The 15,000-nt window shown below is 44.0% G+C and overlaps 1 protein-coding gene across 1 annotated transcript in view; it reads left to right on the plus strand.

The window, feature by feature from the left end:
* LOC125299611 (exostosin-1) overlaps positions 1–15,000 on the plus strand; it is a 249,295-nt gene that overhangs the window by 208,761 nt on the left and 25,534 nt on the right. Inside the window, exons 6-8 of the mRNA XM_048250942.1 lie at positions 4,173–4,305; positions 11,882–12,000; positions 12,694–12,789. Coding sequence (XP_048106899.1) covers positions 4,173–4,305; positions 11,882–12,000; positions 12,694–12,789 — 348 coding nt within the window. The remainder of the gene's footprint in view (positions 1–4,172; positions 4,306–11,881; positions 12,001–12,693; positions 12,790–15,000) is intronic.

Genomic DNA, 15,000 nt, shown 5'->3' on the forward strand with positions numbered 1-15,000 from the left:
ACTTGGAGAACTTTTTGTGTCGACGCACATCTCTCTCTGAGCAAAAGGCTCGAGCTCAATAGTCGAGCAGGGGCCGAGGCTGTGTGTGAGAGAACTTTGGCACGGTATGAATCATTTCCATACTGCGGAGCCAATAAGGCCGCCCTTGATTGACCTCCTCCTGTCTGTGTTATTGATAATGATTCATTTTTGGTCCGAGGCAATTAGCATCGGCATGGAAACTGTTTAACCGGCGCTCTTGGCGCGCCGATGAATGTCGATGGACGCTGATGGATGTGCTGTTGTGACAGGTCAGGTTAACGGCTCGCACGGTTCAGGGCTCCCACGGCTTTAAATCAGGGACTGCTTTACTGAGCTCAGATAGAACTGAGTTTTATACAGTGTGCGTGGATGTGAGGGGTTGTGACACAAAGGCCAGAGAAATCTCAGCCGTGTAAATACACATTTTATACTTCATTTAGCCTTTTGAGGCTGCAATTGAAGTAGTTAGAGCAATAATTAGGTCTAAATCCCGAACACTGTTGAGGGAACAGTGAGGGCCATTCTAGGGCTCCTATCTCACGGACGGCTCCTTTTGGCTCTTTGTGTCAGCAAGAAGGATGCTGAATTCTACAGTTAGCCTACAGGGACGCAACGCTGGGCACGTCACAGTGGTGTTCCGCTCACGCAGGGTCTGCTGCAACAATTCTCCCATTGTAATCAATGGGACCGAATACCAGATGTGGTAGCGGCGCGTGCATTTGAAAAAAATAGACCTGTCTTTTCTAAAACTTTCACACGTCACAAACAGAGCGCTTCAGTTGTGGACTCGGTGTTAGTCCAAAAGTGGGCTACAATGGTTGGCATGGTCTCCACAGATTTTGAAGGGTAGATTTTAGCAGTGAATGTTAAAGTGTTTTGAATGTGAGTGTTTTATGCATTCAGTTTATTAACCTCCGGGAAATGTATACTGAACAAAGGACGTTCTCTTAGCCACCAGGAAGTGGGTTTGTTTGCCATATAACCTCAACTCCAGCCACCTTGTTTTTGAACAGCGCCATGGTCATGTCATATTTCCTGATATGATTTATTTCATCGTTTTCAATTCAAAACATTGTTGCAGCCTTGCATTAGTTGTTTTCTGCCCAACAACAACTAGTCAGTTAATTTTCCTGTGACACAGTGGAAACGTTCCCCATACATGATGATGAAGATGATGATGAAGAAACTGGAGGGGGAAAAAAAGCAGGAGGCACAGAGAGACAGATGGATGATGCTTAATAGAAAAAACAAGATGCAGAGAGAGAGAGAGGGAGAGAGCATCTGATGTACAGAGAGGAATATTGGTTGAAATACCTCCGTAGACTTCACACCTCATAATGCCTGGAGACGTGGCGTAGCAGGGAGAGAGGTTGTTTCTCTCGGGTCGTCTGGGCTCCATATCACCAGGTGCGCCTTGCAGAGAGCCAACAAAGCCAGCTCCACCCCCGCCACCTACCCCCACCCCCGCCACCTACCCCCCACCGCCCCACTCCTTTGTCCCGACGTGTTAAGCGCTCGCTGGTACCTGTAGACGGACGAAATGGAGGAAATGAGGCATTGTGCGCGGCCCAGCGAGTGGTCAGGCCGTCTCCTTTGAGGGTTAGCTGGCTTGTGGGTAAGTGCCAGGCAATTCTGTGCTGAGAGGAAGTCAGCAAACGGCAGCTCTCGCCTCAGTGTTCTCTGCGCACACAGGGGGACCACAAGTTCAGCTTTGTTTATGTTTATGTGCTTGCTTGGTTGCTTGATGATATTGGAAGGATTGATGTTTGTTTGTTTGTTTTTTTGTTTTGTTTTTCCAAGGTGGGAGGGGTGCTTGTTTTGTCGAAACTGGCTCAGGTACAATCACTCTGCTGGAAAAACAAAAAACTCAAACACAATGCTATGATGCACTCTCTGAAAACACTGTATTGTGGAGTCTGTCTCTCCCAAACCAGCTGCATCGCCAGGTCATAAATCATTCTTCTTTTTCGGCCCTGGAAACAACTTTAGGAGCGCAAATGAACTCCACATATGTGTGGTAAACTCAAGGGAAGGCAGGGGGCAGCTATAAATGAGGTGTGTTCGCTAATTAGTCTCCCTCAATGATCTTAATTAAGACCAGCAGCCCCCTGTCTATGAAAGAAACCTGGAAGAGGTAGGACTCTGTAAGCAGCAGGAGGGGGAAAAAGGCAAAAGGGAGGGAGAGAGAGATGGAGGGAGAGAGAGATGGAGGGAGAGAAAGATGGAGGGAGAGAAAGAACGGAGAGAGAGAGAGATGGAGGGAGAGAGAGATGGAGGGAGAGAGAGATGGAGGGAGAGAAAGATGGAGGGAGAGAAAGAACGGAGGGAGAGAGAGATGGAGGGAGAGAGAGATGGAGGGAGAGAGAGATGGAGGGAGAGAAAGATGGAGGGAGAGAAAGAACGGAGGGAGAGAAAGAACAGAGAGAGAGAGAGATGGAGGGAGAGAGAGATGGAGGGAGAGAGAGATGGAGGGAGAGAAAGATGGAGGGAGAGGAGAGAGAGAGAGAGAGATGGAGGGAGAGAGAGATGGAGGGAGAGAAAGATGGAGGGAGAGAAAGAACGGAGAGAGAGAGAGATGGAGGGAGAGAGAGATGGAGGGAGAGAAAGAACGGAGAGAGAGAGATGGAGGGAGAGAGAGATGGAGGGAGAGAAAGAACGGAGGAGAGAGAGATGGAGGGAGAGAGAGATGGAGGGAGAGAGAAACGGAGGGAGAGAGAGATGGAGGGAGAGAAAGAACGGAGGGAGAGAGAGATGGAGGGAGAGAGAGATGGAGGGAGAGAGGAAGACTGACAGAAAGAGGGAAGTGTCCATATGGAGGCTTCTGTCTTTGGAGCCAAGAGCCAACAGCCAAGAACAGGAACGGGGCAGCTGTTCTATTTTAGGACCTCTCCAGTGTCTTCTTGGATAGAATCCCACAAATGTGCATACTGGGCTTTATTCATGGCTGACTGCTTTTAAATGATATGTTCTGTTGTGAGAAGACAGGTACAGCCTGTATATAATAATAATATGGCCATACTGATATAGTACTTTTGAAAGTAGATATATAAAATCTCACAACCCATCAAAGCCCCCATGTTGCCAAAATAGCGGAATATTAAATTAAAATCCCTGACTTTAGCTTGTAGGATGCTTACTGGACACAAATGTAAATATAAATGTAATATCCATGGCTCCTACATTTGGGGTGTGTGTGTAGAGTATTTGGCCTCCCAATGATTACATATATCTTGCCTTAACAAGATGTATGTACACATTCGGTTTCACACAAAGGTGGTATACTGCATTGTTTATCCTGGCTCAACACAACCTAGTCAGTTGTTGTTTGTTCAACTGTGTAATTTGTTTACTTGATTTGTTTATGACTTACTGTATGAAACTTTAAATGTCCCCGACAGGCAAATTGGGTTAAGCACAGGCACCTTAAAACACATCATTACACAACACACATACATCCAAACATCTATAGCACTGTTACTCATGCCACAGGCGTTTAAGCACATCAATTCATAAAATAAAGTCAAAGTGAATATATTGCTCTTCCCTTACAAATAAAAAATAAACAAGTGAACACATTCTTCAAGTGAGTTATTGCCATGGGAATAAATGAGTTTGTTGCCCAGTTGGATCTAATACTAAGGAGTCTGTATCTCTGACCAGACGGGAGTGGCTGAACCTCCACTGAAAGTGGATGGGTTCTGTCTGTCCAGACCTTGTCTACCTTCCGGGTCAGCATGGGTCAGCACGGTCAGATACAGATGGTACTGGTCAACCTGCTCCCCCATCATTGTCCCACAGGTTTAAAGATGTTTCCCCAATTTATTTTTGTGGGTGATTTTGGAGTGAGAGATTCATTTTGCCTGAAGAAGACCCTGTTGGGTTGAAACGTTGCTGTTTTCGGTTAGCTACTCCGGTGTGTGGGCGTTCTCTTTTGTTTTATCTTATCGTTTACTTTGTCCTGCACCTGGCCTAAAGATAAGTGCCATGTGCATGCACCCACTCTGAATTTGGGATTTTGGAGTGTCCACACCAGCATGCAAGAATACTTTCAATGGAGGACTTGTGAAATAAACTGAAAAAGTGAGAATCCTATCAACAATATATTCATGTTTTTTTGTTTGTTTGTTTACGTGCTGTTTTATTTACAACAGATAATCCGGGAGCGGATCCATTCCCACATATCAAGAAGTAGGCTGATGTGGAATGCTCTGCCTGGCGCTCTGTACGCACTGCCACAGTTCTCCACAGACCCTTCAGTTTTCCCCTTCTACTACTCCATGCTGGGTGAGTTGAATGCAAATCCAACTACATGTTTATTAAGTGCGCTGCGGTGTAATTTAATAGTAGATGGTACGTTCATCAGATTACCCTATTTTGCTCTGTTAATGTAATGCAGTGGAATTATCTCAACATAATATAGTATTTTGCTTGTTAATAACAGATTAATGAAAGGGTGGAAACAGCTTGCTTACCATCTTTTATATGGCATAATTCTATTACTTCATGTTGAATCTGCTGATGATGTTATTGCCATGTTTTAAACATGATACCACAGATAGTCTTCGGGATGTGTACAATATGAAGGTCTCAAGGTGGAAAGTCAATCAGAATTTAGCAATGAGGCAATGAGTATGATCTTCAAACATGTTGATAAATTCATGTTACAGTTCATTAACACAGCCCATCTTTATTCATCTCATTTATTCTCAACACCAACATCCAGCCCTTTTAAGACAGACATCGCTTCTGATCAAGTTCCATCAAACAAAGAATCACTCTGCGTTATGCTTGGTTAGTCCTTGATAAACAGTCAGCGGCGCGTGCAGAATCAGCGGCCATCTTTCTAATGACACTAACCTCTGAGACCTCCGTTCACACATCACATCCATTACTATAGCAGTGGGCCCGGCCCTCCACACAACACATACCACTCATGCACACTGCTGCATCACCGCCACTGACACTAGCATAAGTGATAGACGGCTATACATAGACATTGCTATTCAAGACAGAGACAGACACAGATGTAGACAAAGATAGAGGTAGATAGAGAGACAGGGGAGAGAGAGAGGGAGAGAGAGAGAGGGAGAGAGAGAGAGATGTAGCCTAGAAATCTAGACGCACCCTAGCGGCAGCAAATTACATTTGCTTCCAGGGCTAGTCTAGCAACTCTCCGTTGGCTTGTGAGCTCGAAAAATTAAACTTCTATCAGGCCAATCAAATCGTGTATAGAGTCAAGGCGGGCTTAACATAATGATTAATGGCAGAGTTGCAACGGTTTGGCTTGAATTCCCTGCTACTTGAAAACAAAGAAGATGGATGTTGCTGTTGGCCAACCGTGTGACACGAGTTAAGCTTGTTTTAAGTTGGCAAAAGTTTGAACTAGCCAACTAGCTCCGCTGGTGGGAAAACGCGATAAGACTCAGCACTGTCCTATTAGCGGCAGAGGGAATTTGAAAGACAACCCATTATCCCTACCGGACTGAGCACAGCGAATCTAGAGTGCCCAGACCCTACATTTTAATGTGGGTCTGGCTCGTCAGGCTAAGAGAGATGCAGATCTTTGAACAAATCCAGAGGAACAGTATGGAAACTGGAAAAGACCTTTTACAGTAGTTCTCTGACTAAATGTGCATAACTAATGTGCTGTGGGGAAGGCCCACACTAATATAGTGCTGGGTGTACAGGTGTAACTCTGCTGTTGGAAAACAATCACATTTCCAGACAGTGTTCAATAGGGATGACAAAATACTTTATTAGCCAGTAGCCTGGACTATTGGCTCAATTGTTAGCGCGCTCGCCTCCCGATCCGAGGTGCTGCTGTTCGCGGGTTCGAATCCGGGCGTGTGCAGGGCTGAATCACGCAGGTTCAACACAACGCAGGTTACACTAGCAGAGATGATACCTACATAGGCACCAGGGCTTGGTCTTGTGGTCCTGGCAGTTGAGCTGGACTTGTTGCTAGGGCGACATATATTATTTCATCACCCGGAGAGAAGAAATACTCTTTTCTGATTGGCTGGCGGGGTGGCTTTTAATTCTGAATAATGGGACACCTATGAAGTAGATCTGGTAAAAAAAAGTTTAATCGCCGTTCCATATCAATGCTTATGAATGGTAACTATAACAACGATAGTAGGACAACGGTTGAGCCAGAGTCCGTTTACGGAGAGCCGGATCACTCCCTATTAACTCCATTGTACCTGCAATCTGTTGCAGTTCCGCTAGGGGCGATCACGAATAAGTGCAAAAACAATGGGGGTCTATGGAGCTAGACGGCTCTTTCACCAGGTTGTCGTTGAAAAATCGAAGATTTGATTGTGGTTTCTGCAAGCTCACTATGGATTATAGGTCAAAAGTTGAATGAAGAGTACTTACGTCCTTTCGATTTCTTACAGGTTGGGTCGTTGTTGCCCACAACACACTAGCTTTCTGCTAATGAATGACATCATTGACGCATTTGAAAGGCTTTTTAGAACAAATAAGTGACTCAAAAAATATAATACTCAGCGGTGTGTATTTTCTCTGTCCCCTCTTTCGCATGCAACATTCAAAAGTGGATTTGAGGGTTACAGCTCCATAGACCTCCATTAATTCTGCACTTATTCGTGAGTGCCCTCATGTGGAACCAGAAAAGGAACTGCAACCAGTCCAGAAACCGAAAGTTTCCCGAGAGTGGCAGTTCTCCCCTTATTAGACATTCTCTGGTTGAGCCTAGCAGGCTTCGCAACAATGGAATCAACTGTAAACAAGCTAACTGTTATAGGGCCAACGAAAGTTGTAGGCTACAAGAAGCTGAACTAGTGAGCTTCTTGTTAAAGCTAGCCCAGTATAATGTAAACTCTAGGAACTAAGTTCTAGCACCAGGTTGGGCCCACATAACAAGGCTAATGAGAATCTTGAATCCATGATTTTTCAAGAGCAAAATGTGAATTTAGATGAAAAGAATGTAAATGAAAAACAGACTGTCGAGTGTTGGTCAACAGTTTATACATACAGTGCCTATGAAGTATTCACCGCTAGGATATTGATTTTATAAATGGAATCATGGTCAATATCATTTGGATTTTTGACAAGGATTTTTATGTCAAAGTGAAACCAGATGTCTATAAAGTAATGTTAATTAATTAAAAATATATATGGCAAAATAAATGATTGCATACATGTAAATATTTACCCCCTTTAAGTCAGTATTTAGTAGATGCACCTTTGGCAGCGATTACAACATGGAGTCTGTGTGGATAGGTCTCAGTTTAGGCTTGCACATCTGGATATTGCAATTTTATTCCATTTTTCTTTGTAAAACTGCCGAAGTTCTGTCAAGTTACAGGTACACAGGGATTGGGTCTGTGGACAACACTTTTCAAATCCAGCCACAAACTCTCTATTGAATTGAGGTCTTGGACACACAAGAACATTCACCTTGTCTTTAAACTATTTCTGTGTAGATTTCGCTGTATGCTTCGGCTCATTGTCTTGCTTCTCTTAAGTTGTAGTTCTCTTGCAGACTGAATCAGATTGTCCTCCAGGATTTCCATATATTTTGTTGAATTAAATTTGAATTAATTGACTTTTAAGTATATATAGTCTTTTGATCCCGTGAGGGAAATTAGGTCTCTGCATTTATCCCAATCCGTGAATTAGTGAAACACACTCAGCACACACTAATCCCGGCGCAGTGAGCTGCCTGCAACAACAGCGGCACTCGGGGAGCAGTGAAGGGTTAGGTGCCTTCCTCAAGGGCACTTCAGCCGTGCCTACTGGCCGGGGTTCGAACCGGCGGCAACCCTCCGGTTATAAGCCCGAAGCGCTAACCAGTACGCCACGGCTGCCCCCAAGCCTCCCAGTGCCTGGTTTCGAGAAGCATCCCCACAGCATGATGCTGCCACCACCAGGCTTCAAAGTCCTGGGAATCAATAAAGTATCTATCTATCTATCTATCTATCTATCTATCTATCTATCTATCTATCTATCTATCCATCTATCTATCTAAGTAGGGATGGTGTGTTTGTGGTGATGTGCAGTGTTTGGTGTCTGCCAAACATAGTATCTAGTCTGATGGTCTAAATGCTCAAATTTGGTCTCACCAGACCGAAGAACCTTCTTCCATTTGACCTTGGAGTCTCCCACATGTCTTTGGGTGAACTTTAGAGATTTAATACAAGCTTTGCCACTCGCCCACAGAGCTTTTGACTGGCGAAGAATCTGGGCAATATAGTTGTTATATGCAGAGTTTCTTCCATCTCCCAGCTGGTGAAGATGTAACTCAGGTCACTCAGTTTGTAGGGACAGCCTGAAGATTTAACTCAGGTCACTCAGTTTGTAGGGACAGCCTGAAGATGTAACTCAGGTCACTCAGTTTGTAGGGACAGCCTGAAGATTTAACTCAGTTCACTCAGTTTGTAGGGACAGCCTGAAGATTTAACTCAGGTCATTCAGTTTGTAGGGACAGTCTGAAGATTTAACTCAGTTCACTCAGTTTGTAGGGACAGTCTGAAGATTTAACTCAGGTCACTCAGTTTGTAGGGACAGTCTGAAGATTTAACTCAGGTCACTCAGTTTGTAGGGACAGCCTGCTCTAGGGAGATTTAGAATTTTGCCATATTTCTCATGTCCTTAATGATGGATTTCACGGAACTTTAGGGGATGTTCGGTGACTTGAAATGTTTTTGTATCCATCCCCTCACTTATGTCTATCAGTAACCTTTTCTTTGAGTTGCTTAGACTAGAGTGCTCTTTTGTCTTCATGGTGAAATTGTAGCCAGGAATACTGATTACCCAGTGACTGGACCTTTCAGACACAGGTGTCTTTATATTATTATACACTATACACATTCACTGTTTATTTAGGTCAGCTACTTTAAGATGGGCGGTATTCTTTGTAGAAATCTGTTTTCACTTTGACATTCAAGAGAGGGATTTTTTTTGTAAATGTTTGTCAAAAAAGACAAATTATATTGACCTTGATTCCATTCCATTTATAAAGGCAATACAAGGGAAAATATCTGAGGGGGTGAATGCTTTTTATAGGCACTGAATCTCTTTCTAGCTTTAGGAAACTGCAGTTGTAAATGAAATGGTGGAAACCCATTAGAGTGTAATTAATTAATGATGAACCCTTGAGGCAGCCACATATCATAATTATGATGACAGATAATGAAAATAATTATTTCAAACTTCCATATTTTCAGATGTATTTCATTTAACCTGACAGGGTTGTCCATGGCTTTCACAGAACATTATTTTAGAGAGTCAACCTCTATTTTGATATTTGAGTAAATTTATTTAAATTCAAATGAACTATATGCAAGACAGTTAATTTTGGAGGTAAAAAAGATACATCATGGTAGATTTGTTCACTTTGGGGTGTTTTTTTACTTAAGTTAACTTGCACTCTAGGTCTTTGAAGTGGTGTTGAGGAACTCTCATAGACTGTGTTATCAGACCCCTGTGAATGATGGAGGGAGAGAGAGAGAGAGAGAAAGGGAGAAATCTCAAATTATTTATCATTTAGCCTCCAGCTGTTTAATGAACGGATTGACTTTGGTCTTAAAGGAGATTAATGAGATGTCAGTGCACTGGTTTTCAACATGACATTGTCCATCTTGTTAAACTGCTCTGCGCTGGACCTGTCGGCCGTGCTTCACGTGACCAGAACTGTCTCCTTATATGAAAATGCCTTTGTGGACATTACTGTGCTTTCCCCATGGATATAGTATCTGCTGAATTGAAGTCAAATTTCTCCTCAGTTCTTGGACTCTCAGAGTCTTTCTTTCTGTATTACTGTCTTTGTTTTACTCACACTCACTCTCAAGCACTCACTCACACACACCTCTCCTCTCTCATGCAGAGAGAGAGAGAGAGAGAGAGAGAGAGAGAGAGAGATACACACACACACACACACACACAGAGAGAGAGAGAGAGAGAGAGAGAAAAGCGCAAATGGATACATACAGACATACAGACACACACACACACACACACACACACACTCCAAATTGCTTCATTTGCTGAGCTCGGCTGCCACAGTCTGCTGGCACAGTGGCGTGGGCTGCCCCCTCCTTCGATCATGCGAGCCGGCCGTTTCCTGCCACTGCTGTCAATATTAATGAGCTCCGCTGTGAGTTAAGGGCCGGCCGCGTCTCCACTCCCCCACCCTGCCTTTTCATCCGCCTCTCCTCCGAAGTGTGCATTAACCTCACGGTCTGCTCAGTGGCCTACAGTCCACCCTCCCCATGCAGCTCACACGTCCCCAGCTCACCCAAGACCACACTGAGGCGACGGTGTAGGCCACTGCTGTTTTGAGAGAAGGTAGCGTTCGACAACTCTGATGGTATGGTGAAGGATGCAAAGGAAAAATACCTATGGAGGAATTAATAGCTTCACCTCCAGATGCCCAGCATGGTGAAGGATGCAAAGGAAAAATACCTATGGAGGAATTAATAGCTTCACCTCCAGATGCCCTGAATCTCCCCCCATCTTCTTCCCCCATTTATTTCTGTTCTTAGAGAATGTTTGAGTGGGAAAATGTCAGAGGGAGGAAAATGTGGGCCTTGATTACAAGCTGTGTGCTCCTTGGCCATAGTTTCCTCTTCTGCAAGTTGTGACTCTCTGTGCTGGTTACATAATGGAGGTTTCAAAGGGGCCTTTGAACGGTTCTCAAGATGGCCAGCACAAATGGGGGAGATTTCTGAGGGACACAGCAGAACACTTCATCAAGTGCTGTGAGGACTTTCAAAACTGCGGCTCTGTAGTAGCTTTTGAAAAGTCTTGTCGTTCGCTGCTCTCGTATTGGAACATCGACCCACTTGGTTTTGATTACGTCCTTCTCACGTGTCTGTACCCAGTGAAAACGAACGCAAGTCTGATTTGACAGAAATGAAACCTGATGGAAATGTTGGGTTTTTAAATTATTATTATTGCAATGAATCAACCCTTCTGCTCTTTCAGAGGGAGGAATAGAGAAAGAAACAGAGAGAGGAATAGAGAAAGAAACAGAGAGAGAGAGAGATGAAGAAAGAAAGAGAGAGAGATGGTATTGAGCGTGGAGGAGGAAGAGGTAGAAAAGAGAGAGAGAGAAAATAGAGGAGAGAGGAAGAGAAAGAGGTAGGAGAGAGAGAGAGAAGAGAGAGAAGAGAGAGAGAAGAGAGACAGAGAGAGAAGAGAGAGACAGAGAGAGAGAGAGAAGAGAGAGAGAGAGAAGAGAGAGAGAGAGAAGAGAGAGATGATGCGATGATGAAGCCCAGGCCTTGCTGAGGGGAGAGCCGAGGGATGGGACAGGAGAGCTCAGCCCACCTCAGCTCTGCCACCATCTGGAGGGCCGCGTTGTGCCGCCCGGTGCGGTGCCCCGCTTTAAATAGAAAAGTAGCCGCGTGGCTCACGGGAGAGACCCGGTTCAGCACCCCGTGTCTGCAAGATTGATTGGAAGGCTTTTAGCACGGCGCGCAGAGTGAGCAATGCATCGAGCAGCAGCAGCAGCACCCCGAGAGCTTGGGGGGATGGGACATGTGTGTTAAAGTGTGTGTGTGTGTGTGTGTGTGTGTGTGTGTGTGTGTGTGTGTGTGTGTGTTGTGAATGTGTGTGGTGTGTGTGCTTGTGCGTGTGTGCGTGTGTGTGCGTGTGTGTGTGTGTGCTTGTGTGTGTGTGTGTGTTGTGCGCGGTGTGCGCAGCGCGTGCGCAGTGGCAGTGTGCGTGCAGTGTGCAGGTGTGTGCAGTGCGTACTGCGGTGTGTGTGTGTGTTGTTAATGTGTGCTGCAGCGCGCGTGCGTGTGTGTGTGTGCTTGTGTGTGTGTGTGTGTTGTGCAGGTGTGCGTGTGCGCCAGGCGGCAGGTGCGGTGTGTGTGTGTGTGTTCTCCTGCAGGTAAAAGCCCGTCCCTGGAGTTCACTGCAGTGTTGCAGGTGGTGACCCCCCTCCAGTCCCAGCTGCAGCCAGTGCTCAAACTCATCATTGCCGTTGCCAAATCCAAGTTCTGTGCACAGGTGAGAGTTCACCCAGCTAGGAGCAGCAGACCCTGTAGCCAACTTCACACGGAGATGGGGGGCAGATAGCTGAAAACGCTCATACTGTACTGAGTAAACTTTTGTTGCTGCAGAGTAAAATCCTTTTGAAATTGAATTCCTGTATTTAGCTTCCAGGCTAAATATGTTATTTCAAAGATATCTTATAACCCAGTGACACTAATTTTTAAAACTTTCTGCAATATTTCGTTGTATTTATTTGGCTTTTAATGATTAAATCCATGTGGGAAATACTGTATCTTTATAGCCTTGTGTTCCAAGTGTAAGATAGAGATTAAATGTTATTAGTCATGGATGAGAGCAAATAGATTTGCCATTTATTGGCGTATTGTTACAGCAGGCAGCACTGGCATATCAAACTTACACAGAGAGATATGAAATATTAAAAACTCTTCAGCTGTTATTCCGAGATCTCTCTCACTCACTCCAGGCCTCTATTAGTGTACCAGTGTGATGTTAAAAGGCCTTATCATGACTTGCCTCCAAGAGACTGGTGTCAGAAGGAATGGTGTCAGACAGTTTGAAATGTTGCCTTAACAGATATGAAATCATATTTTATGAATATATCCACTGCAGTTCATTATTTAAACGCTGTACCTTTATGCTGTCCTACTGGCGATTGATTGAACTAACCCTCTGGGCTTGCTCCTGCAGATCCTAGTGCTGTGGAATTGTGACAAGCCTTTACCTCCCAAGAGCAAGTGGCCCTCCACCAGTGTGCCTATCACCGTTATTGAAAGAGAGAGAAAGGTAAGGCCGGCTCTGTGGAGGTCTTGTGTCATGTTTTTCACATGACCACTCTCCTCTTCAGACAAAGCTCTTCTACTTACAATTGTTACATTAGGTCAGCGGTTCCCAATGTGTGGGGCAGGTTTTTTTTTTTTTTGGTGGTTACAAAAATAAAACGGAGCGAGATTCAGAACGAGAACCCTAAACAACCAACTGCTGCTCAAAATAAAGCGCATGAAACATCCCTGTTAGGTGATTAATCTACTTGGTACTTCTGTAATATCATGGCTTATCATTTAGCTCATGTTGTCAAAGGGGGATCTACCATGGAGAGTTAGGAAACATAGGTAGAGATGATGTGCTGCTGGATCCAGATCACAATTACTGCCATCATCATTCTTTTTTAAAGGCGATGTTGGGTAACGTCACTTCTTTTGTGGTTTAAACGAAACAGAGACCCAGCTCGCTACTCTCTCCCTCTCCCTCCCGTGCAATTAAAACTCTCCTAAACGCGCATCTCGTTTGTTATGTTTTTATGGTCCAGGCTGGACCAAGTTGTTTTGTTGCCGTTTTTGGAGCCTGGGCTGTCCACAGAGACCGTGTTTTTATACAGTATATTCAGGGCACAGACAGCTAGCGGATGGTGAGGTGATGTTTACTGTATGTGACAAAAAATGTTTAGTACCTTTTTGACCTGTAAACAAAAAAGTTTAGTACCTGTTTGAGTACCTTTAATAAAGCAATGTTGCTAAATCTGTTAGCATGAATCATTCCAAAGGTCTAACAACTGTTCTTGAGCTCTTGTTATTCCTCTGTCTTTTTGAGGCGGGCCATTTTCTGCCCTGTCAAATGAAATAGACAAGAAAGATATTCACAAGTAGGAAGAGCGACATGTTTGGTTTGTTAAAAGATTGAATTGTCTTGTTTATAATAGTTATGTTTCCCGTGAAAAGACTGTCACATGGCTCACACCTAAACTGCTGTCTCTTGTGATTGTAGTTGCTGTCAACATGATTCACAGCAATTCAGCATAATGCATTCAGTTCAGTTTTGAGTTTCTGTGATTGAATCCAAGCTATAGAACACTTTAAAACTGCCACCACCCTCACTTAAAGAATGCTTACACAGTCCTCATCAAAAAAGTAGCTTCAATTGTGTGAATGCTATTTCATCCTCCACTGGCTCTGTATAAATATAGCCCTTTAGTGGGGGCTTTTTATTCAAATCACAATGTTTTCATGCATTATTTTGGGAGATGTGCTCCCTCCTTTTGGAAATCAAGTACTGGAGGCCGGTGTTGTAAACATGATGTTAGAACAAATGTGTTGGGAGATGTTTTGTTTCCTTCGATATGTGGGCTAAAAGTGACGTTAGCAGCTCTTGTTAGCTTCCACCACACTTTCAACCCACCAGCCACTTTAGGAGTCGTGCTGATTCTGTGTGCTACACATTCTAACTAAGGGGCCTATGTGTATGGCTGTCTATTTGGGAACTTTCTGACTGTTCTGCACAGACATTTTAGTGGCTTATTACAAAGCTCTGGAGAGTTTCAGATGCATTTCATTCTTATATATTTTAGTCATATACACTTCATCTTCTGAGTACAGCGACATGTTTAAAAGTGCCAGTTTTCTGAAATCAGTTCCTTGGGCTCAACTTACCCAGATCACCAGTTTTACTTAAGTGGTGTTTATTTAGTCTGATACTATTTCAAGAATTTGTTCAATCAAGACAATCATGTTCTCGTTCAAATACACATTGTTTTACCTTTCTCCAAATTTAGCATGGTTGTTATGGAAACAGATGTATAGCCGATAAGTGCCATAACACCCTGCGTTAAGATGCTATAATCTTCACATATCCTTACTTAGAATGGAAAACACGAGCCTGCAAGATGTAAACTGAGACCAAAGGCACCAATGGATGTCTTAACGACTACATAATAATAAATTAAACAATCTCACATGAAGGTAAACACTTGTGAAACATCACTTTCAGAATGCAACATAAGTATCACTGCGCACAGCGAATTATGAATGCATAACACAGTCCATATGGGGAGTGATTCCACTTAAAGAAATAGATCCTTTTAAACACTACATTCACCACTAGCCTGTCTTCTGGCCTAGCAGGCCCCTCCATTGGGTTTGCAAAGGGTTCATGACTTCCTCCTGTCTGCATGCTGCAGTGATGGGATCGGATCCCAGTGTTGGCAGACACAGAGGATGAGAA

Source organism: Alosa alosa, chromosome 8 (genome assembly GCF_017589495.1).
Source record: "Alosa alosa isolate M-15738 ecotype Scorff River chromosome 8, AALO_Geno_1.1, whole genome shotgun sequence".
Taxonomy (NCBI): Eukaryota; Metazoa; Chordata; class Actinopteri; order Clupeiformes; family Clupeidae; genus Alosa; species Alosa alosa.